The sequence below is a fragment of the Sus scrofa genome, chromosome X (genome assembly GCF_054392235.1).
Source record: "Sus scrofa isolate SSC_HxYL_T2T_F1_AM1 chromosome X, Sscrofa_HxYL_maternal_Yorkshire_Landrace_v2.0, whole genome shotgun sequence".
Taxonomy (NCBI): Eukaryota; Metazoa; Chordata; class Mammalia; order Artiodactyla; family Suidae; genus Sus; species Sus scrofa.
Genome location: NC_139401.1, coordinates 134,170,897 through 134,191,326, shown reverse-complemented (window position 1 = coordinate 134,191,326; position 20,430 = coordinate 134,170,897). Strand labels below are relative to the sequence as shown.

The window sequence follows — 20,430 nt, the reverse complement described above, 5'->3', positions numbered from 1 at the left end:
CAGCCCCCCCCCCCAAAAAAAACATTGTCAAAATAAATAAAGATAAGGCAGCATAAAAGACTGCATTAAAAGTCATAAAAAGCTAGAAGTTTCTTCAGATAATTTTGCAAATGAATATGAGCCATGGCTTCATTTTAAGGGAACTGAAAGCTGAAAGCAAAGACTTAAGTGCCAAACCCAGTAACATGGAGAATGGGGTCGACCTGCAGGACCATGCTTGCCCGCACACAGTGATGCAGGCTGCAGGTGTCAAGCTCCTGCAGTCCTCCCCACTGGCGGCAGCAGATCAGAGAAGCAAGGCCTTGGCCCTGTGCCCTTTCCTTGCACCTACCAAGGCACAGTGGGCAGAGGCTAGGACCTGCCGTGCTCTTCCCATGTTGGCTTGTGCTCCTGATTTGGGACTCAGGGCTCAGGGGCCAGGTATCAGTTTCAGATCAGTAAACTTGGTGAGGGCAAGGGGTCCTGGTGGGTGTGGGGAAGTAGGGGCAGCTGAGAGGGCCAGTGGGAAAGCAGGGCAGGGGTGCCGGCTGGCAACATGCCTTGGTGGCTCTCTGCGGATCCCGGCCTTGCCATCCTCTCTGGCCATCTGCTCTGAACCATAAGGCCTCTAGCACAGCTTGGAGCTGAACTATCTGTGCCAACATCTGCACACCTTACCTTTGTGCCCATTTGGGGCACAATTTCAAACCAAAAGGGACAAATGGCACCTTTCCACCCCTGAGAAAATGGACCCTGACTTCACCCAGGTCCAAGAAGTCAGCTGGACATGCCTGGCTTCTACTTTGCCTCACTGGAGCCACAGCTATTCTGCTCCCTAAACCTGACAGCAGAGCTGGCTAGAGGAGGAAGGTGAGGGGGGCAAGGCGGCTTTGGGGCTTCTGAAAGGGAAGGGAGAAAGCAGGGATGAAGGACTTCCTTCTGGCTTGCCCCCAGAGCTCAGTCAAGAGTCAGGAAAACACTGACTCATCCATCATTCACTCATTCCCCATAGGTTTGTACTACCTGCCCATGGCCGCCCCCATGTCTGCTTGGGAGGAGCTTGAGAGCCAGTGGCAGAGGACAGGGGAAGGAACAAGATTCAAGCCTAGTAAATTCCCAGAAGTGGAGTGTCCAGAGAGAAAGGATTCCCTTGGGGCAGCAGTGCTGGGGATGGGATGAGTAGTGGACCGAACTATGGGAAATGATCAGCTTTGGCAACTTGACCCTGGAGAATCAGCAACTTGGGGCCATTGGCTTCCTCTGGATAGCTCACCCTCCTCTCCCAGAGCTGATGTCTACTCCAGCCAATCCTTCAGGTGGGGAGCCCATGGCTCTGGATCCCATGTTGCCTTCACTTGACTGTGCACTTGATCTGTTACGGGGAGAGAAGCATTTGCTGACTCTGATTCAGTTTTGATTTCATCTAACTCAAATGTCCCAAGAGCAGATATGTGACTGCAAGCTGTCATCCTGCACTGCTTTTCTTCCCAACTTGATGGGCTGGGAGCAAGTGTGGAGCCAAAACAGAGCAAGGTGGCAACTCAGGAGGAGGCCAGCCCAATGGCAGCCCAATGGCCAACAGAACAAGGGGCCAAGCATCTGGTGCCACTTTGTCTACAGGTCATCCCCAAAGTGCCTGAGTGCCTGTTAGATGCTCTGCTAGGGCCTGTGCATTCTTTGTTCACTGACTTCCCCAAACTGCCATCTTGGTGGCCTTGCTTGCTTTGGCCACCTGCAGGGCTGCTTTCAATGGAGTAAAAGCACAGTGAGGTTGGGCCAAGGGCTGGGCCTAGAGTTTTGTCCTCCTTTGCAACCAGCTCCCTGAGGGATCTTGGCAAGAGCCTGCTCCTCTCCAGGCCTCATGCATTCCTTCATTCAGTCTTTCAACAGATATTCACTGAGGACCTGCACTGGTCCAGATACCGCTCCCAGCTCCATCCACTGACCTTGGATAGGGGGCCACAGGGGCTCCATGTTCCTGCACTGAGTTACCTTTCAGAGTCTGGATCATGGCCCTCGAAGGCCCCTTCACCAGTCACGTCTCTCTTAGGCTCTCTGGGGTTGGTGGCCTCCTTCTCTTTGGGACCTGGGGAAAGCCTATGGTGAAAAGAAACGTAAGTTAACTCCCCGCCATCAGCTACCCACACTTAGGGGAAGGGCTGGGATTTGAACCCAAGCAGTCTGACTTCAGAGTTCTGGACTGTAATTATCCATGGTGTAAGACTGACCCTAATGTCCTGATTCGACCTCTCTCTGTCCTCTCTAAGGTCATCAGGGAGGCTCACACTGTCAACCCCAACAGCAACACTCCACGGAGCCACACCCACCCCCTCTTCCCCATTTGTCCAGCATGACTCTGTCTCACTGCTACCCTCCTTGTCTGCAAACACACTCATCATATATTCATTTGTAAACTACTAAGTATTCATAGCACCCTTCCGTGCCCCCTCCCACTGGTTCCCCAAAACACACAGGGTGGAAGTCAAGCAGCTTGGGTGGAAGTCATGGATCTGCCTGCTCTTGGCTGTGTGACTGGAGCAAGTTACTTAACCATTCAGGGTCTCAGTTTCCTTATCTGTAAAATGGGCATAGTGATTGCATCTACATCTTGCATGGTAACATGTGCTAGGCTGTTTAGGGCAGGGCAGGGCTTAGTGAATTCTAGCTTTCCCTCTTTCTCCCTTTTCCCTAACTGGAGTTTCCTGTTGGAAAGTGGGGGAGGGGTGCTCCAAGGGATCTTGATGGCCTTATGAGTGTGGGAGCAGGGGACACAGCTCAGATCTTCCTCAGAGAGAGACTGGCTTCCTCCTGCATCTCCCAGGGTCACTTTGCCTGTTGCTCAGGGACTGGTCACCTTAGGGAAACCAATGAAGCAGCTTCCAGTGTTGCCTTATTAAAGACACAGTCACACTGTTGGTTCTCAATCATTCCAGCAAGAAATGCTTCTGCAGTCCTGTTCTGGGCTGTGCAGGAGCTCAGAATTCTTGGGACGGGGCCATTCCAAGGGGACAAGTGTGACTCTGTGTGGAAGTCTCTCTGGTGGAGGTACAAACACAGCTCACAGCCCCCCGAATCTTGCCTGCATGTTACCTGTCCCTCTGCTCCCAACCTCAGTGCAGGGGCTGGGCCTGCCATGCTCCGTGTTGGTTCTGTCCCCTCCCCTCCGTGCCCCCTACCCCATCCCTTGAGCTGTTGAGGCTGATCCAATGGCCCCTCACTGTACCTCATGGCCCCTGTCACACACAACTGCCTCACTGGCATCAGGAGGCTCCGCCATCACTTCCAGGGGCTCTGGCATACGGCACGGTCAGCATCCCAGGCCTGGCCTCACTTGTGCCTGCGTCTGCTTTCCCCACCATGCAGACCATCAGCAACTCCAGCCAGGAGGCTGTCCCCACTGGGTCCCCAAGGCTGGGTCATGGACCAAGTGCTCGATCCCCAGGAGATGTGCAGGGAAATGAGATGGGCCCAGAAAACCCAGGCTGCTCATGTCTCCCACCAACCAGTCCCAGACCTCATCAATTGCACCCTGGCGCTGCTGCCCTTATTTCCAGAATGGTGCATAAGGAGCCCAGACAACAGCAGGGCCCCTGTACCTCTTTCCTTCCAGGTCTGGGGCCACCAGATGGAGTCCTGCCCCCGGTGTCATGATCTGCAGGTGGACAATCTCCTCAGCTCTCGCACTGTGGCCAAAGGAGAGAGCCTGAGAGTCACTGGTAGGAAAGGTCTCCCCTTCCCTACCTATGCTGGGGGTCCAAGGGTGTCTCCTCTTTGGACTTGGCCTTTCTTGGTGCTACAGCTGAGCTTGGGCCACTGACCTTCAGGTCCCAGAGGAAGGGGATGGAAGGATCCCTTCACCAGTCTCCCATCCTCAATCCCAGCCTCCTTCCCATTCGAATGGGACCACCCAGCCCCGAAGATGATGCTGACAACCTGCCCAGGTGAGCCCTGCCTGTGGCCCCACCAGAGCATCCAAGATGGCTATGGTGAGGGCAGGGGAATTTCAGGTTCACGGGCTGATGGGAACAGATGATGAACTACAGTGAGATCCAGTGGGAGGGTATTGCTGGAGACTTGGGGGATGAAGGCAAGAAACCAGGTTCCCCATAAGCTGCAGCCCAGGGAGAGTCAGACATTCTCAGCACTCAGGAGCCTGTTCCGTGGGTAACTGCACACATCCCTCCAGGTCCAGTGTATTTTTTGCCGCCCCCTCCCCCCACAGAGCCTGACACCCAGCAGGCTTGGGCCATGGTTGGCCAGAGCTGGGAGAGAAGGTAGAACTCCCTTCACTCCAAACCGTGCTCACCCAGGTCCACATTAGGGCCACTCACTGTTTCCTTTGCCCCAGTGAAGCTCCCAGCCCAGCAGTTATTCAGGTGCCTTTGTGGCTGGATCTATGCCTGACCCTACAGCTTCGTAAACTCAGTGTCCGTGCCACGCTGCCCTCATCCTGCGCCAGTCCAGCTGGAGGGGATGGGAAGGAGATGGAGCATCTGAGCCATCTGGGCTCACTCGAAGTTGACCCTGGCATCTTGCTCCAATCTAGAGCAGGAGCCCAGGGAGGGCAGGTCAGTCCCCCCTGGCACAGTGGAGATGACCAGGGGGAAATGGAAGGGCTGCCAGGAACAAGGAATCTCCCACATGAAAGCCCAGGGGCACCTGAGCACTTGGGTAGCTCTGATCTCTGCCCTGTGATAACGACAAGGACCGAGTGAAACCTCTGGCTGCAGTTGCTACTCTGCCCCATCTGAAGTGTGTGGTTTTGAAATCTGTGAGTTTGTTTCTGTTTTTAGAATAAGTTCTTTCGTATCCTTTTAAATTAGATTCTACATATGTGTGATATCATATGATACTGGTCTTGTTATTCCCATGCCAGCTAAAAAATCACTGGGGGAGAAAAGAGGTGGGGGCATGGGAATAACACATACACAGTGACCTACAATAGTCTGTAATAACCTATATGGGAAAAAAGGAGGGATATGTTTCTATGTCAGACTGATTCTCTTTGCTGGACCCCTGAAGCTAATACAACATCGTACGTCAACTCTACCACATAAAAGTTAAATTAAAAAATAATAAAGCACATGGTGCCACACTTTCTCACTGGCATCTCTGTTATGTCATAGAGGAAACAGGGACAAAGAGCCAACCCATTTGCACCTCTCCCTTGACGCCTTCCCCTTGAGCGATTCCTTCTTTTTCTTTTTTCTTTTTTTTTCCTAGGGCCACACCTGTGGCATAGGGAGGCTCCCAACCTTGGGGTCGAATTGGAGCTGCAGCTGCCAGCCGCAGCCACAGCCGCAGCAACGCCAGATCCTTAACCCACTGAGTGAGGCCAGGGATCAAACCTGCATCCTCATGGATCCTTGTCGGATTCATTACTGCTGAGCCACAACGGGAACGCCAGACCCATTCCATCTTAAAGGCCCAGCTCAAATGGTACCTCTCCCAGGGGTCCTGTTATGGGATGCATTGTGCCTGTCCCCACGGTATTGCTGAAGTCATAACCCCTGGTATCTGTGGATGTGACCTTACTTGGAAATAGTTAGTTAAGGTTGTACTGAGTAGCATGAGTCCTAATCCAAAAAAGGGACATTTGAACACGTGACGACAGAAGCAGAGGTTGGAGTGATACATCTAGAAGCTAAGAAATACCACTGATTGGCTGCAATACGAGAAACTAAGAGAAAGGCCTGGAACAGACTGTCCCTGCTGACACCTTCCTTGACTTAGGACTTTTGGCCTCTGGAAAGGGTACATGGCTGCCGTTTAATCCATCCAGTTTCTGGTACCTTGTAACAGTCAGCGCCAGCAAATTCACACAAATCCCAGCCGCTCCTCCTCTGCAGCCCCCACAAGCCCCACCACCTTCCCAGCCCTGCAACCACAGTTCAGTCTGAACCACAAGTCCAGTCTCAACTTCTCAGCTACCTTGAGAGCTGCTGGAGGCCAGTAGTGCTCACCCAGGGCGGGCTCAGCTGCCGGTGAGTGGGAACATGAGCAACAGGGCCCTGTGCCTAAGGGACACATCCAGCTAAAGGAGGCAGAGAGGGAGGGAGGGAGGGAGCTGAGAGAATCCCCTCCGGCAGCCACAGCGGCATTCCCTGGCAGGGCCAGCAGGGGGAGACATTGGTCTCTTCATTAGAAGGCAGGCTCTGCAAATCAGGAGGTACCAGCCCCCTGCACTACACAAAGGACTTAGCAGGCACTATCCCATTCAGTGTTTGGGATAGCTTCTGGAGGTAGGCATCACTGCTCCCCATTTTACATGTGAGGAAGCTGAAGCACAGAGAAGTAAAGTGACTTGCTGAAGGTCACACAGCCAGCACAGCGCAAAGGCAGGGTTTTGCCTTGTGCCAGATGCTGCACTCTCACTCACTGCTCCCCAGCTACTCTGCCAGGCAGAGAGCCAAGGAAGCTTGGCCAGTGCCATTTCGGGGGCAGCAGGTACACCTGGGGCTCTCCCACAAGCCAGGTTCCCTGAGAAGGTATCAAAGGGAACTCAGCTTTGGGCTCGGCAGGAGTTGTCCCCTCCCAAGAAGAGGGGAAACATGAAACGAAACAAGGAACCGGGCCCCGTGCTGCACGGAGGGACAGCACTGGGGGAGATGGGGAATGGGGTGGGTGGTCTTGGCGCTGAGGGGTCGGGAGTCCAGAGCAAGGCTGGAGTCCAGTGGAAAGAAAGACCCCGCCCTTGGGCATCCCTGTGGGTGGCACTCTTTCTATTCCTCATCTGAGCCAGGGGAGGTGAGGCAGGGGTGCACTCGGGGTGGGGGTGGAGGCTTCCTCAGGAGGGCCAGGTCTGGGGACAAGGCTGAGAAATACTCCTTTCCTACTCTGCCATAAACCAGCTTTCTCAGAGGTGCTGCAGGACCCAGGGTTTGGTTGAGTCCCTGTTCCCCAGGGAAACGGGCTCCTTCAAGGATACAGCAAAGCCTGGACTTCTCAGGTAAGCAGGCAAACAGGAGCTGGGCATGGAGGGCTGATGGTGGATACCTGCCCTGTGCCCAGAACCAGCAGCTCACCAGGAAGCTACCCCGTAGGTGGCAAACACTTGGCTACTGCAGACATGAGGGAAGAAGCACACTTAGGCTGAGGGGCAATAACACGGAATGTGAGCTTATTTGGAATAAGGTCATTGCAGATGTAATTCATTAAGATGAGGTCGTGCTGGAGTAGGGTGGGCCCTAAATCAACAGGACTAATGTCCTTACGAGATGAGGAAGAGCCCATGAAGAGACACAGGGAGAAGGCAGCCATCTACCTGCCGTGGAGAGAAATCTTAAAAGAAACCAAACCTGCTGACACTTAAGCTTGAACGTCCAGCCTCCAGAACTGGGAGACAGGACATTTGGTTATTTGAGGCCCCCAGTTTGTGGTACTTTGTTACTGCAGCTCTGGCTGCAGTGACCCATCAGTCACCAAGTCCCATCAATGCTGCCTTATTCAAAAGTGCTTACAGACCAAAGTCCAGAGAGGGGGGAAGTGAAGCAGAAGGGAGGGCATTGCATCCCGGGCAGAGATGCCCGCCTGCCTCCACCAGTCTGTGCTGTGGCAGGTGCTCCTGTGTCCCTCCTGCCACAGAAGAGGTGGCCCTGGGGACCAAGGTCACATACAAATGGTTGAGGGGCCTGACCGGGGGAGAAGAGTATGGACTGAGTGGCATGACAAGAGCTGGAACCGCCCCAGAGGCAGTGGCGCTCTCGGCAGGACCTAGTGTGATTCAGCTCAAAGTACAAGGAGGTATTGACTGCCTTTCTTCTGGAGACAAGAGAGCACCATTATCTGTCTGGACACTCTGGGGCTCAGAAATCAGGGCAAATCAGGGCCCCGCCTGGAGTGAGATCACCAGCACTCCGCCTGCTCCTGCCCTGTCACCTCACTACCAGACCGTCCCACCTGACAGGCTCACAGGCCAGAGCCAGCTCCTGGCACCCACCTGGGCTCCCGAGTCCCGGCGGGGCTAGGCTGACTCGGTGTGCGCTCCATCCAAATGGCCGGAGACACGGTGGCTCGGCTGCCATCCACACTGGCAGAGAAGGAGGTGGAGGACAGTGTTGGCAGGTTGAACTCAATCAACTTACGGGACAGCCTTGAACAAGCCTGAGAAGAGCAGGGCTAGTGCCCTGGCCGCAGACTCTCTCACATCCCACAGTTGGTACTTTTCTCAGGATGTTGTGGCTGCCCCTGGGCTCAGTGGTACAAGGGTTAAGTTGACACAGATAAACCCCAGACAGACAAGAGTGAAGCACTCTCTTCCAGGAGGCCAAGCTGCTTTGCCCCTTTCAATCCTAGGACATCCAGCCAGACAAGGCTTTACTGATTTCTGTGCTCCAACCTGTCACTGGGCACACGGGGACACTGGCCGGAGGGGAGGTGACCCGGCAGAGGTTCCACAGTGATGGAGCAGCAGGCAGGCAGTCACCAGGCCTGGGCGGAGATGAGCAATTGATTACCTGCTGGAGCCGGGAGGGGGTCTTGCCAGAGCAGGTGGGTCCTGGCTTTTCTCGGAAGGCCCATCCTCATCCAGCACCTCGACCCTTTGGGCAAGAAGAGAAATAGATGTCCCACTTGTCCTCATGGCACTTCTGCTTGCTGCCCCCGAGGGATGTGCGTGCTTTCAGTTTATGGCCTGACAGCTCTAGCTTAGGCTAAGGACAGCACACTGTCTGCCTGGAACTCGGGCGTGTGATCTTATTTGGAAATAGGGTCTTTGCAATCAACTTGTCATCGAGTTGAGATGAGGTCATGCTGGAATAAGGTGAATCCTAAATGCAATGAGTGAACAGACACGCAGAGAAAAAGTCATGTGACCATGGAGGCAGAGGGATGCGTCCGCAAGTCAAGCTGGGAGAGAAGCCTGGGATGGTTTCCCCCCAGAGCTTCCAGAAGGGACCAAGCCTGCCTACACCTTGATCTCGGGCTTTTATCGACCTCCAGAGCCAACAGAATTGGTTTCCAGGGCCGTATGTGTCACCACAGCCACCCAGGAGCTTCCCTGGCTTCCAAGCAGAAGCCGGCAGCCCCTCACGAGTCCCTCTGCTCAGGGCCACCTTCCCTCCTTTGCCGACACTTACCTCTTTGCCATGAACGGGGCCAGTGTCTCCTGGGTGGGGCTGCTGGAAGGAGGGAGAAAGCTGACGCGCTGGGCAGAACCCATGGACAAGTGACATCACTCTCCGAAGGTCCGGCTAGGAGGGCCCTGTCCACCCACCTCTCCCCAGCCAGAGGAAGGCCTCAGCCCGAGGGGAAAGGAACTGGCCCAGAGCACGGAGCTGGGGGGTGGCTGAGCAGCCACAGACCAGGCCCTGCCGTGTCTCCTGCTGTGCAACTCACCCGGTGCTCTTCTTGGCTGCCGACAGAACGTACGAGTGCTCCCGCGAAGCTGTCTTCCTCAGCACGCTGCTTGCAGCCTCTGACCTGCGGTGGCCCACGGAGGGGGAGGCAGGGAGAGCTTTGGGGACTTCCCCGACACCCCACACCAGGACCCCTGTCACCATGGACTCGGCCCTTTCCATTGCCTGTCTGCTGGACCTAAGTCACAGAGGGGCCGGCAGACATTGGGAGATGCCTCAGTTTGGGACAAGGGGCCTGGGCACCTGTGCAGCCTGGTCTGACCCCCAGGCACATGCATAAGGCTTCTCCCCGAGCCCCCGGAACTGCCTCTTGGGGTCCAACTTGCTCAGCAGCCTTTGCAACAAAGCGAGAGAACTTCCTCATCGCCTAGATTCTGCCCCCAGGGAAGATTCATGAGGATCCCCTGAACTGGCCCAGCCCTGAGCGGGTGGGGCTGGGACTCAAGAGATGCGGGCACCGGTACCTCCGTTTCTGCTCCTCAGAAGAGAAGGGTGCCTCCTCCTCTCCAGCAGGCCCCGATGCTGAGCTGCGCCTGACGTTGTACGGGGCCCTGGGGACGGGAGAAGCAGCTCAGATTTAGGCACAAACCGCCCAGAGCCGATAGGCTGCCAGCCAAGCCCAGCCCGGAGGGGGGCGGAGGGAAGCCCTGGCAAGAGGGCCATGACCCGTGATCCTTTATTCAGACCCGCCAGCTCCTTTCACAAGCCTCCTACAGCCCCTTCTTTGCCTCTGATCAGAAGTGCAATGGGCACGCTGTCCAGCTTCCTGGGGCTTGTCACCCTCTGGCGGGCTCCAGGCCACCACGGCACCTGGCAGGGATGTGAGGGTCTGAGTCTATACTCACAGCTTCTTGTAATCCTCCGTGGTCATCTTGTAGCCAGAAGACGAGGGGCGGGGAGGCCCAGCGGGTGCGGCTTTCATCAGACCGGCAGCGCTGCAGAGGCAAGGAGTTCCCACGTGTCTACCCACAGGCCCCCTTTGCTTCCAGACCTGCCTACACGGCCCAGCGAGCAAGTGGCAGGTGGACGAGGAGATGCTCGTGGCCTTTCCTCTTGGCTCTCGTCCCTGCCAGACACTTAGAACATCTGCGCCACCCGAAGCAGGGCAGCCCCTCTGCCACAGACCCAGGTTCAGCCTGATGCCACCTCAGCGTGCCAGGAAGAAGGTGGCCTAAAGCAGACAGATCGGTGCCGTCGATCAGCAAATCAAGGCTGCAAGCCCCGCCCAGCCTCCTCCGTGGGCCTCTGGCCTGACCTTCACTCGGGCCCTCACCTTTTCGGAGCTCCGTTGGCCTTGGGGAAATGCTGCTGGGGCTGGGACGAGCTGTCTACGGGCTTGGTGAAAACTCCCCTAAGAAAGAGCCGGGGAGAAGAAGCCTGGTGGGTACCCCTGGGAGAAGCCGGGGCAGGGCGGGGGGTGCAGTGGGCATGGGGAGGCGGGCAGGGTCCTGTCACCTACCGGATGATGTAGCCAGTGGGAGCCCTTGCGCTCGGGGACCTGCCAAGGGAAAGAAGGTATGAAGTGAAGCCTCGCTGGAAGGCCCAGACTGCCGAAAGTGGTTTGGTGGGCTGGTGTCCGAGTGCGGTCAGAGCAGGGGGAGCAAGAGTGGCTGGTTGCTTCCCAAGAGAGCCAGCCAGGCCTGCACCCCAGCCAGGGCCCCTGTCCCGCTCTGCCTATCTCCATTACGCTCCCCAGGGAAGGTATCCATGGCTGACTCTTCTGGCCCCAGCTCACAGCATTAATACACAGCGGTCCCCACCAAAGTCTGGTTCCCCAGGGCCTGCCAGACCCCAGTGCTCCCCTGAGCAAGAGCTGAACCCGCTAAGCCTGGCCATGGCTTGGTCAGGGCCTGAAAAATGTTACACTCCACGTGCTGGGCACCTCCCTGCCCCCGGGAGGGGATCAGAGGACTCAGATGGGGAGTGTGGGCAACTAGGGCTGTGAGTTCCGGGCTCAGGGGCAGGAGATCTGACGGGTGGCTCCTCTGTGCAGGAAAAGAGAAGCTTGGGGCTGGAGTAGCGAGGGGGCAGCCTCTCGGAGGTGACCGGGTTGCAGGAACACTTGGGGGGACACTCAAGAAAGAAAGATCCCTTATCCCTCTTCCAGCCACACAAGCACTTTTGGCTGGAATACCCGTGGACGGGGGAGGCGAGACCATGACCTCTGGCCGTCCCAGGACACCCCCAAGAGAGAATGAGAGCCAAGATTTTGTAAGCTTCCAGGCCCCCTGCTCTTCCAGGCCCTGCGTCACAGCTCCCCAGGATGTGTTTTCCAAATAGAGCCCCCAAGCAAAGCTCAGGGTGGGCAGCGCACCCCCACAAGTAAACATACGCACCCCCCAATGAGCAGACTCTCTGTGCCCAACACAGGACCCGGCGGGTGACAGGTGCTGAGTCACTGAGAGATTACAGGCGAGGCCAGAGTCCCCAGAGGCAGCCCGTGGGGCTAGCAGCGAACTTGGACCCTTCCCTTCCAGCCGGCTCTCTGAAGCAAGGCTCAAACCGCCATTCTGTGGCCCCCTAACCCTAAGCCTTTACTTCTCAGGAAAGAGATATGGGTAGAATGTGCCCACGCTTCAGAGCCTCCCTGGACGCCGCTATGCAGAAGTCCTCCGAGTAGGCAGAGGATGGGCTGTTCCCCGCAGCCAGCTGTCGCAATAGGTCATCTTGAACTTGGGGGACAGCTGGAGCAAGTGGCATGCAGCGGGACCTGGACCAGTGACTCCTGTGCTCCCTTCCCAGTGGGAAAGCCCATCCTTCCTGTAGGGTTCACATGACTCACTGTCCCCTGAGGACCTCAGGATGGGGCCCAACCTGCAGCTCTCTGGGCACCTTCTTACCTGGCTTTAGGGTCCTCCCCAGCTGATGAAAAGGATGTGGCACGGCTCCGGCCGGAGGGCAGCTCTCTGGGAAAAGAGGGAACACAAAAAAAGTGGCTCCCAGGGTCCCAGGCAGGTGAGGGGGGCACGACACGCACCCTAGGAGCTTGGCCCGCTGTGCCCACGCCTTCCCTTCTCCTTCCCCGGCCTGGCTCCACACTCCCAGCCCCGGGTCCCCGTGGAGCACCACCCCACACCCATCCCAGTCTCCGGGACTCACAGGGTGTGGCCCTCCGATTCATCCTGCTTGGTGATCCAGCTCTTGTCCCCCTTCAGTGTGGTTCGAACCTTCATCTGCTTGAGGACGTTATTGCGCTCCTCCTCGCCTGGGGGGAGGGCCTTCCCTGGCGGCGGCAAGGCCGGGCAGCCTCAGAGGGGGAGCCCAGCCCCGGGACCCCGGGCCTCCTCTCCAGCCCTCCCAGCTCTGGGAGGAGGCAGGCCCTCACCAAGCCTGGGACAAGAGAGTGCCCAGGCCTCACCTTTGCTGCTGCCCCTGAGAGCTGAGATACTCATGGCGCTGCTTGGCCGGTCCCTTCTCACTGGATATTCAACAGGGCTCCTGGGGGCAGAGGCGAGCACACGGATTGTCAGTTCATGCCTTTAAAACGGCTCGGGGGTCAGGACGTGGCCCCTGGCACATGGAGACCATCCAGACTGTCCTTTGGACATCGGGAGGCCAGAGTTGGTGGCGTCCTGGCCAGAGACCCCTGCTGGGCTGTCATTTCCACCCACCATCTGCACAGGGCTGCCGAGGGCAGCTCGCGACACGACAGGGGCTGCCAGGGGCTGTCTCTGGAAAGGGCAGAGAGCTGTCGAGATCTTGAATGGGGCTGCCTCTGTGTCTTCGTTTATAAAATGCGAGTTTAAAGAGATGTCTACCCTTGGAGTTTCTGCTGTGGCTCAGCGATAATGAACCCGACAAGTATCCATGAGGATGTGGGTTGCATCCCTGGCCCCTCTCAGATGTGGCTTGGATCTGGCGTTGCTGTGGCTGTGGCTGTGGCTGGCAGCCGCAGCTCCGATTTGAGCCCTGGCCTGGGAACTTCCATATGCCATGGGTGCGGCCCTGAAAAGAAATAAAAAAGGAAAAGAAAAGGCTACATACTTGAGGGTGCTGTGAGGACCCAATGCATCAATGTCCCTGCAAGTGCCCAGCACCGCCTGGCACGGCAAAGGCAGCAGTGATGCTCAGCCTCTCCCAGCAAGGACACTATCGGCTCCTAGTGGCCCTCTCCCTTCTTGCCCTGCCCTCCATCATGGTCTCCTCGCTGCCCTTCTGTGGCCAGTGAGGGGTGGTCTCTGAAGTCGTCACAGCGCCACGAGGGGCTGAGGTGAGTAAGCTGACGCTCCAGGAGGGCACTGGCCCATCGTGGGTCTAGTTGCAGCACTGACCCACTGCCGCTGGTCCCTTGGGCCTCAAGAGAGGGGCTGGAGGCTTTCGGAAGTGGGTGTGATGGGAGACAGAGGCCCTGGCGCTGCCAGCATGGTCCTAAGCCCGTTGGCCACCCTCTTTGGGGCCTGCCACCTTCTGGGCCCCTCCAGGGCCAGGCCATGAGCAGCCGGGCCCTGCTGACAGCTGGCACGTCCTGGACATGTTTCCGCGGAGGTCAGGGGCGGGGGGCCCAGGGAAAACCAAATTCGTCATGTCAGCAAGAGCTGGATTGCCCATAAGCTGCACCGAAGGCGCGGCCCAGGAGGCGCAAGCCCACTCACTGTGTGCCAGGAACGGCACCTCATCACTGCGAAGGGGAGCCCTGTGGGCGCAGCCCCTGCACCAGCTGCCATGGCAGAGTTCCACCAAGCACTGCTCGCTCCACAGGTGACCTTGAACTAAGCTGTCCAACTGGCCCATCCCAGCAGCCCCTGGACTGGCCCCGCTGGGCCACCTGAGATCTTGGTCCCTCCGTCTCCTGGCGCTGCTGACTGACTGTGAGGCCTCAGCTTGGGACCTCCTACGACTCGGTCTGGAGCTCATCAGTTTCCCCTTGACCAGCCCGTTGGCCGCGCTGCCTAGAAGTTTTCTGGCAAAAGACTCAGGGCTTATTGTCCCAGCCCAGCTGGCAAAGAGCAGGGCTGATGCTGCGTTTCAGAAGCCAGATGTCTTTTCTGATGGGACAATAAATCTGACTCAGGAAGGCAGCTCCTTAGGACAAAGAGACATGAGGTTTGAATCTATGTCCCAGCTGGACAGCTGGCTTCTCCCCCCACTTCATCATGCCCCCTCCCCTCTCCCCCACAGCCTTGGTCCAGCGGCTTCATCTGTGTCTCCTTGGCCCACATCAGCCCTCGCTTTGCACTCACAGGGGACCATAATGCGCCTCCACTTATGCCACTGAGCCGGAGGCTGGCCAGACTCGTGACCTTAGCAAATATCACCATCGCTCCTTGGACCCAGGTCTCCTCTCAGACCCACCAGGCCGCCCCCTCATCTGACCCTTCACAGAGAGCAGGGCAGGGCAGCTGAGTCACCACTGCAGCCTCTCCTAAGGAGACAAATGCACAGGTAGAACACCGTACACACCTGGGTGTCATCCCAGTGTTGAGTATGACGGCGAAAATTGGGCAAAAATCAAACTTCCCCATAGTTGTATTTGAACATATTATGACCCCCATGTCGATATAGGTGATATTCAACAAGGCTTCCTCCTGGCAGGGCACCCCCAAGCCAGAGCATGTGTGACTCCCTGGAATTTGGTGCTACTTCTGTCCCATGCTGTGGCTTGGGTGTCTGGATTCGGATGGATGGCCTTGACTCCCAAATGGCCCCGACCCACTGCTACCTCGATAGGGAAATCTTGTGATTCCTTAGGCACCGTCACGTCCCCCTGCCCAAGGGCCTGGCCTGGGCCACCAAAGGAACAGGTAGCTTATCTGCCACCTTCCACCTCAGCTATCCGTCACTAGACAAGACCCCTACACTCGGACGACACCAGCCTGGCTCAGGACCAAGTCCAAGTCCTCCTGAGCAGGCCAGGCCACCCTCCTTGCCTCTGAGCCCCTGCTCTCTCTGAGCTCTTCCATTCGCCTGCGCTTGTCGCTTGGGGCAGGCGAGGAGAGTGTTCCTGGTAGGACTGGCTGCCCAGCACCTCCCTGCTGCCAAAGCCTCGCAAGGCTGCCCAACAACCTCCCGGGGAAAGGGCTTCCGGCCCTGATTGGATAGAGAGGTGCGATGAGCCAATGGGGGCGGGGAGGCACAGAGCCTGTGGTCCCCTGGCCACCGCAAGCCTGGTGGCGTCAGAGGCCGTCAGCGAGTGGAGTCAGGGCTGATGCAGAGGAGCTGATGCGGGCAGACCAGCAGGCTGAGGGAACTGGGAGCGCCGGCAGACACTGCCGCAAACACTCGGCTGCTGTGTGAGGGGACGGAGATGGAGAGAGACACGGCCCTCACTCTGGTGCTGCTGCTACCCCTTCCCCGGCTCCCCCCGGCACAGCTGGGATGGGCTGGCTTCTTCCAGACAACTGGAAGGACACCAAGGTGGGGCGAGGCAGGGAACCTGTGAACACACGCAGCCCAGCCCCGGGTCCCTGCCTGGAATCTTCGGGGCTTGTGTGAAAGGAGACAGCAGCCTGAGTGATGGCCCTTCTGGATGGCAGGGAGATGGGAGGGGTGCTGGATGCCAGGCAGGGACCTCCTAGGTAAACTGGGAGGGCAAAGGAACAAAACACCTTTCGCCTTGCCTTCCAGGAGCGCAGAACGTTGTTTCACACGAAGGAGCTGCAGCCAGAGGGCACGGGTGTTGGGGCTTGTCTGCATGTGTGTGTGCTGGGCGCTGGCCACCGCCAGCAGAAGAGCCGGGGGCAGGGCTTCTTCCCCCGGGAGGAGCTGCAGCTCCCTGCACCCACGGAGCTGACAGCAAGCCCGGCTGTCTCACCTCTACGCACCTTCCGCGGGGCCCCATCTCTGGCCAACAGGGATTAGGAGCAATTCTGTCTCTGGAAACCAGAGCCCCCAGCTCGGCTCTGAGTGGACCCCTTAAGTGTGGGTCAGGAGTCACAGTGAGGAAGCAGCGGGACCGGGCCAGAGGGCACAGCCTAGAGTGCGACCCAGGCAGCCACACCCAGCAATCAAATACAGTTGTGTCAAGGACATCTGGATAAAGCCCTTGCAGCTTTGGGCCACCCCGGGCAGGGGCCGGTGGCTGGGCCCAGCTCAGACCACATTTTGGTACAGTGCTGTCTGCGAGCATTTTTCATGGGGCTCCGGGGCACGAACAGAGGCAGAGCCTCTGCCACTTCAGCAGAAACATAGGTGCTGCGATCTGGGGCAGCGGAGACAGGTGGACCCAGCCAGTTCTCACCCTTCAGCTGCCAGGGGTCTCAGAGAAGACAGCTGGCCTGGCAGGAAGGAGACGCCTTTTTCCTACGGGGCCTTGGAGAAAAAGGCTGCCCACCATTGGAAAACAAAACTGCAAGGGGGGCCCTGGCTGTCATGCCGGTCCCCTCTGGCCCTCCTATGACAAATAGCCTGAGGTTCCCGGATGCCAGAGCCCACGGAGCTCCCCTGGCCTGAGTCCCTCCATGGCTCCCTCCTGCCCCGATTCAACCTGGGAGCTGCCACCCTCAGCAAGAAGGGGGTGAGAGGATGGCAGTGAGGACACTGGGCATGCCCCTCCCAGGCCACGGCCCCCTCACCTGTCCGACAGCTCCACCCACTGGAAGACTGGCCCTGGTGAGGGGGGATCCAGGCGTGGGGGTGGGGCTCGTGCCCATGTTCCCTTTGCACAAAGTGCCTCCAGTGGCCCCGGCATCGGGGAGCGGACTCACGGAAAAGTCACCTGGTCCTCTTTGGGTGTCTTTCAAGCAAATGCCTTTGAGCTTCAATATAAGGGTCCTGGGAGAGGCAGTCTGGGTTACCAGGGGACGGGTGACACCGAGGTAGTCAAAGTCGGAAGGGGCAGCAGAAACAAGCCGGCCAGGCCCACTACCTGTCGTTTGGGAGAGGTCTGTGCCAGGGTTCGAGTCCTGGTTCTGCCCGAAAAAGTCCCTGGGCATGTCACTTACCTTCCCTGGCTGAAGATGAAGTCCCAGTCACAAAGTGTTCCCTGACCCTTGCCCCTGTCCTTCCTCTGCAACATCCCCAGAGGTCCAAGGCCCAGCATCTCAGGGAGGCCCGGGTTGCATGCAGGCTCCCCCAGGAAGCTGCAGCAGGAGGTGCAAGCAGGAGCTGGCGCGTAGGCCACACACTGGGCTGAGAAAGGCCTGGACCCAGACGAACGACGCTGAGGCCGGAGGCGGGACGTGGCATGGGGTATGAGGGGGCTGGGGACGCTGAGAGTCAAGGAGCACGACCTCCACCCTCTGTTCGGGTACCCTCGTCTGCTCCCTTCTCAAGGCATGCACTTGGTTGACTAAGTTTGAACCCGGGCCAAGCTAAGCTGGCCCTGAGTCAGTGACCTGGTTCAAAAGGTTCCCCAGCAGTCTCCTGAGAGCAGGTCTCATGAATGAGGACACCCTGGTTCCCGGGAGGGTTGGAGCAGGGGCTCCGGGGATCCAGGTGCGCTCAGATGGATGGCTGAGCATCCAGGTCACACCCAAGCCCCCCAGTTGGCTGCTCAGCACACAGCTCCCAGGAGCCCTGGTGCTCCAGTCCCAGAGCTCCAGCCCGGAAGCCAAGGGGTGGCAGGAAGGAGGCGCGCCACGTGGAAAAAAAGCTGGAGGGGACTTGGGTTGCACATGGGGAAACTGTAATATGGGGGAGAAAACACATGGACGGGGCGAAGTATTTGTAAATGTGCTTTACAGGTAAATGACTTCTGCATGAAAGTCTGGAATTTCACCTCCTCTCATCCCACCCCGCAGCCCCCAGAATGGAGACGTCTCGGCGTCAGCGCTGGAGGGGCCCTGGTGGGCAGACGTCTGAGGCGGGTCGGCTCCTTCCGGGCAGCAGGCGCCTTGAGCCCCAAGGGTGCAAAGCGAGCCGTGGCCATCCAGCCACTCATCCCTCCCAAGGGGCTGGGATTCAGCCAAGGTCTCCTGCACCAGCTTTCCAGCTCTCAGCAGGCCAGATACAAGCAACTGCTTGGGCCACCCGGGCCACTTCAGAGGTGGCTTGGCCTCAAGGGCCAGCGAGGGTGTCTTGGCAGGACTCTCTGAGCTGTCTCTATGGAGGCCAGGGGCCTGGGTGAGGTCGACTCGCTGAGGACAGCAGGGCCCGCTAGTGGGACCCCTTGCCACGGCCACCTACGTGAGCTACTCCCACGATTCCCAGGGCCACCGCCTCCCCACTGAGCCATGAGAAGGAGCCTGGGCTGGCTCTGTCCTCTCACCTCATCCCTGACTAACACCGGCCACAGCTAATTCCTTTTGTCCTAGTCACGGGTGATGACAAGTGAGGCTGTCTTCCCTGTCCCCTCCCTTCACGCCTTCCGGTCCACCCCAGGCCCAAGGTTCCCTGAGCTCCGCCTTTCGCTCTCATCACTGTCCTCATTTTAGGGGTGAGAATACGGAGACCCAGAGAGGAGAAAGCGTTTGCCCAAGGCCACATTTTCATTGATTCCATAACATTTAGAGAAAGCTGAAGCCAGGCTGGGTACAGGCCCTCCTGAAAGCATGAGTAGGAGCTCGCTGGGCAGAAGGGATGAGGCAAGTCCTGGTATGGGGTCTGGTTTGGTTTGGTTTTCACACTTAAACCGGGCGCTGCCATTCTTGGGCTCCTTGCACCTGCTGTCTGCATAGCAACTTTTTGCCACATCAGGCTCTCCAGGCAATTGACCTGATCATCAGAAGGTGATGTGCTGAGCCAGTGATCGCAGGAACCGGACCAAGGGTGCCGGACCGAGCGCCCTAGGGATGCCCACAGATGGGGCCAAGGCCAGGGACTGCCGGCGACAACCAGACCCAGACCCAGACCCAGAGTGTGGCCAGAGAGCCGCACAGCCACCTCGGCAGCCACCACCCGTGGCCCCAGCTCTGGCTCGCTCTTGAAATGGGAAGTGAGCACCCTCTCCATGGGAAAAGCCTAAGCAGGATTTCTGAAATCAGCCTCTGGGCCCCTCTGGCATCCAGGTCCCCTGGGATGTGTGCTTAACTTGCAGATTCCTGAGCGCCCAGATTAGAAGGACACTCACAGGGCCTCTTGTCATTTCGGTTTCCAGTCCCTTCTCCGCCCGGCCCTGCCCCTCCCGCTCTCCTACCCCCGCCCCTCTCAGTCATCAGATACGTAGCCCCCCCTCCTAATCCCCACACCCGAGCGCTGACGGACCTCCTCCCAGTGCCTCAGTTTCCCTTTGGAAAAAATGAAATGACACCAGCCCAGCCCGCCCCCTGACCCTGACCCTGGCATGGGCACTCGTCACTGGAAGGTGACTGGCCCATGTCAACTTCCCTGTCCCTGAAGAAAACTATCCGGCATGTTAATGGGTGATGGAGGGAGTTCTTTGGCCCCTTCCTACCACTTTTCTCTGAGTTTTAAGTTCATCCACAATAAAACAAAAACAAAAGCTGTGAAAACTGTACAAGAAAGTGAATCCGGTTTTAGTAAGCATCCAGAAAAGGCCCAAGAATTAAGTGTTCCGTGGCAAATCGTTGAACTGCCTCGTCTATGCGTCAGAGACTAGCAGGGACCTTCAAACTGTTTCCTCAGCTGCACAGCCCACGTCCCCGCCAGCCTGGCCCCAACCTCACCCCTGGCTACCACAGCCCCTGAGGAGGGCACTGTCACTGCTCTGGGCTCAGCTGATAGCCTTGGCTTCCGACTCCCTTCTGTACAGGTAACAAACCCGGGGCCTCCAGAGCTTTCGTGCTGTGCCCAGGTTTGCACAACTAGACTGTGGCCAAGCTGAGCTCTCACCCGAGTCTGACCTGCGAGCCACTTTCCCACCGCTAGGCTGTAAAAGTGCCTCCATGTCCCACTGCACTCGCGACAACCGGCCACCTCCCGGCGCCACTTCACAACACGCAGAAGCAGTGATGCCAACCTCTCCTGAATGTCACTCTCAGGCACATGGGTCCCTGGGTAGCTGCCCTTGTCCTGGCATCAGCCAGCTCTTCACGAACCCAGCAAAATGAATGCAGAATCCCTGATGGATCCCAACCTTTGGGGCCCAAAGATCCGGAGCGCCATGAAAAGCAGCTCTCCTCTCTGCCAGCCATGGTCCTGTCAGATGCCAGGAGGGCCTGGCAGTGGGGGGAGGCCGCCTCGCTCAGCAAGCTGAAAGCAAGCTGGTGTTATGCATGAGCTGGCACCTTATGAGCTGTGGCTTGAAGCAAAACCCAGA

General features: G+C 57.9%; 1 protein-coding gene across 29 annotated transcripts in view; it reads right to left on the bottom strand.

The window, feature by feature from the left end:
* ZNF185 (zinc finger protein 185 with LIM domain) overlaps positions 1-20,430 on the bottom strand; it is a 67,295-nt gene that overhangs the window by 21,053 nt on the left and 25,812 nt on the right. For 7 of the 29 annotated variants that reach the window (XM_085007460.1, XM_013986494.2, XM_085007463.1 and 4 more), the window contains 14 exons: positions 12,694-12,773; positions 12,435-12,558; positions 12,176-12,241; positions 10,795-10,833; positions 10,609-10,686; positions 10,181-10,270; positions 9,800-9,886; positions 9,316-9,399; positions 9,057-9,095; positions 8,436-8,519; positions 7,919-8,008; positions 3,576-3,662; positions 1,972-2,076; positions 1,253-1,351 (listed from right to left, as the gene is read on the bottom strand). In XM_085007460.1, the coding sequence (XP_084863586.1) occupies positions 1,253-1,351; positions 1,972-2,076; positions 3,576-3,662; positions 7,919-8,008; positions 8,436-8,519; positions 9,057-9,095; positions 9,316-9,399; positions 9,800-9,886; positions 10,181-10,270; positions 10,609-10,686; positions 10,795-10,833; positions 12,176-12,241; positions 12,435-12,558; positions 12,694-12,773 (1,152 nt within the window). Of the gene's footprint in view, positions 1-1,252; positions 1,352-1,971; positions 2,077-3,575; positions 3,663-7,918; positions 8,009-8,435; positions 8,520-9,056; positions 9,099-9,315; positions 9,400-9,799; positions 9,887-10,180; positions 10,271-10,608; positions 10,687-10,794; positions 10,834-12,175; positions 12,242-12,434; positions 12,559-12,693; positions 12,774-20,430 lie in introns of all 29 variants that reach the window. The other 22 variants (XM_013986498.2, XM_085007472.1, XM_085007477.1 and 19 more) reach the window with 7 other exon arrangements.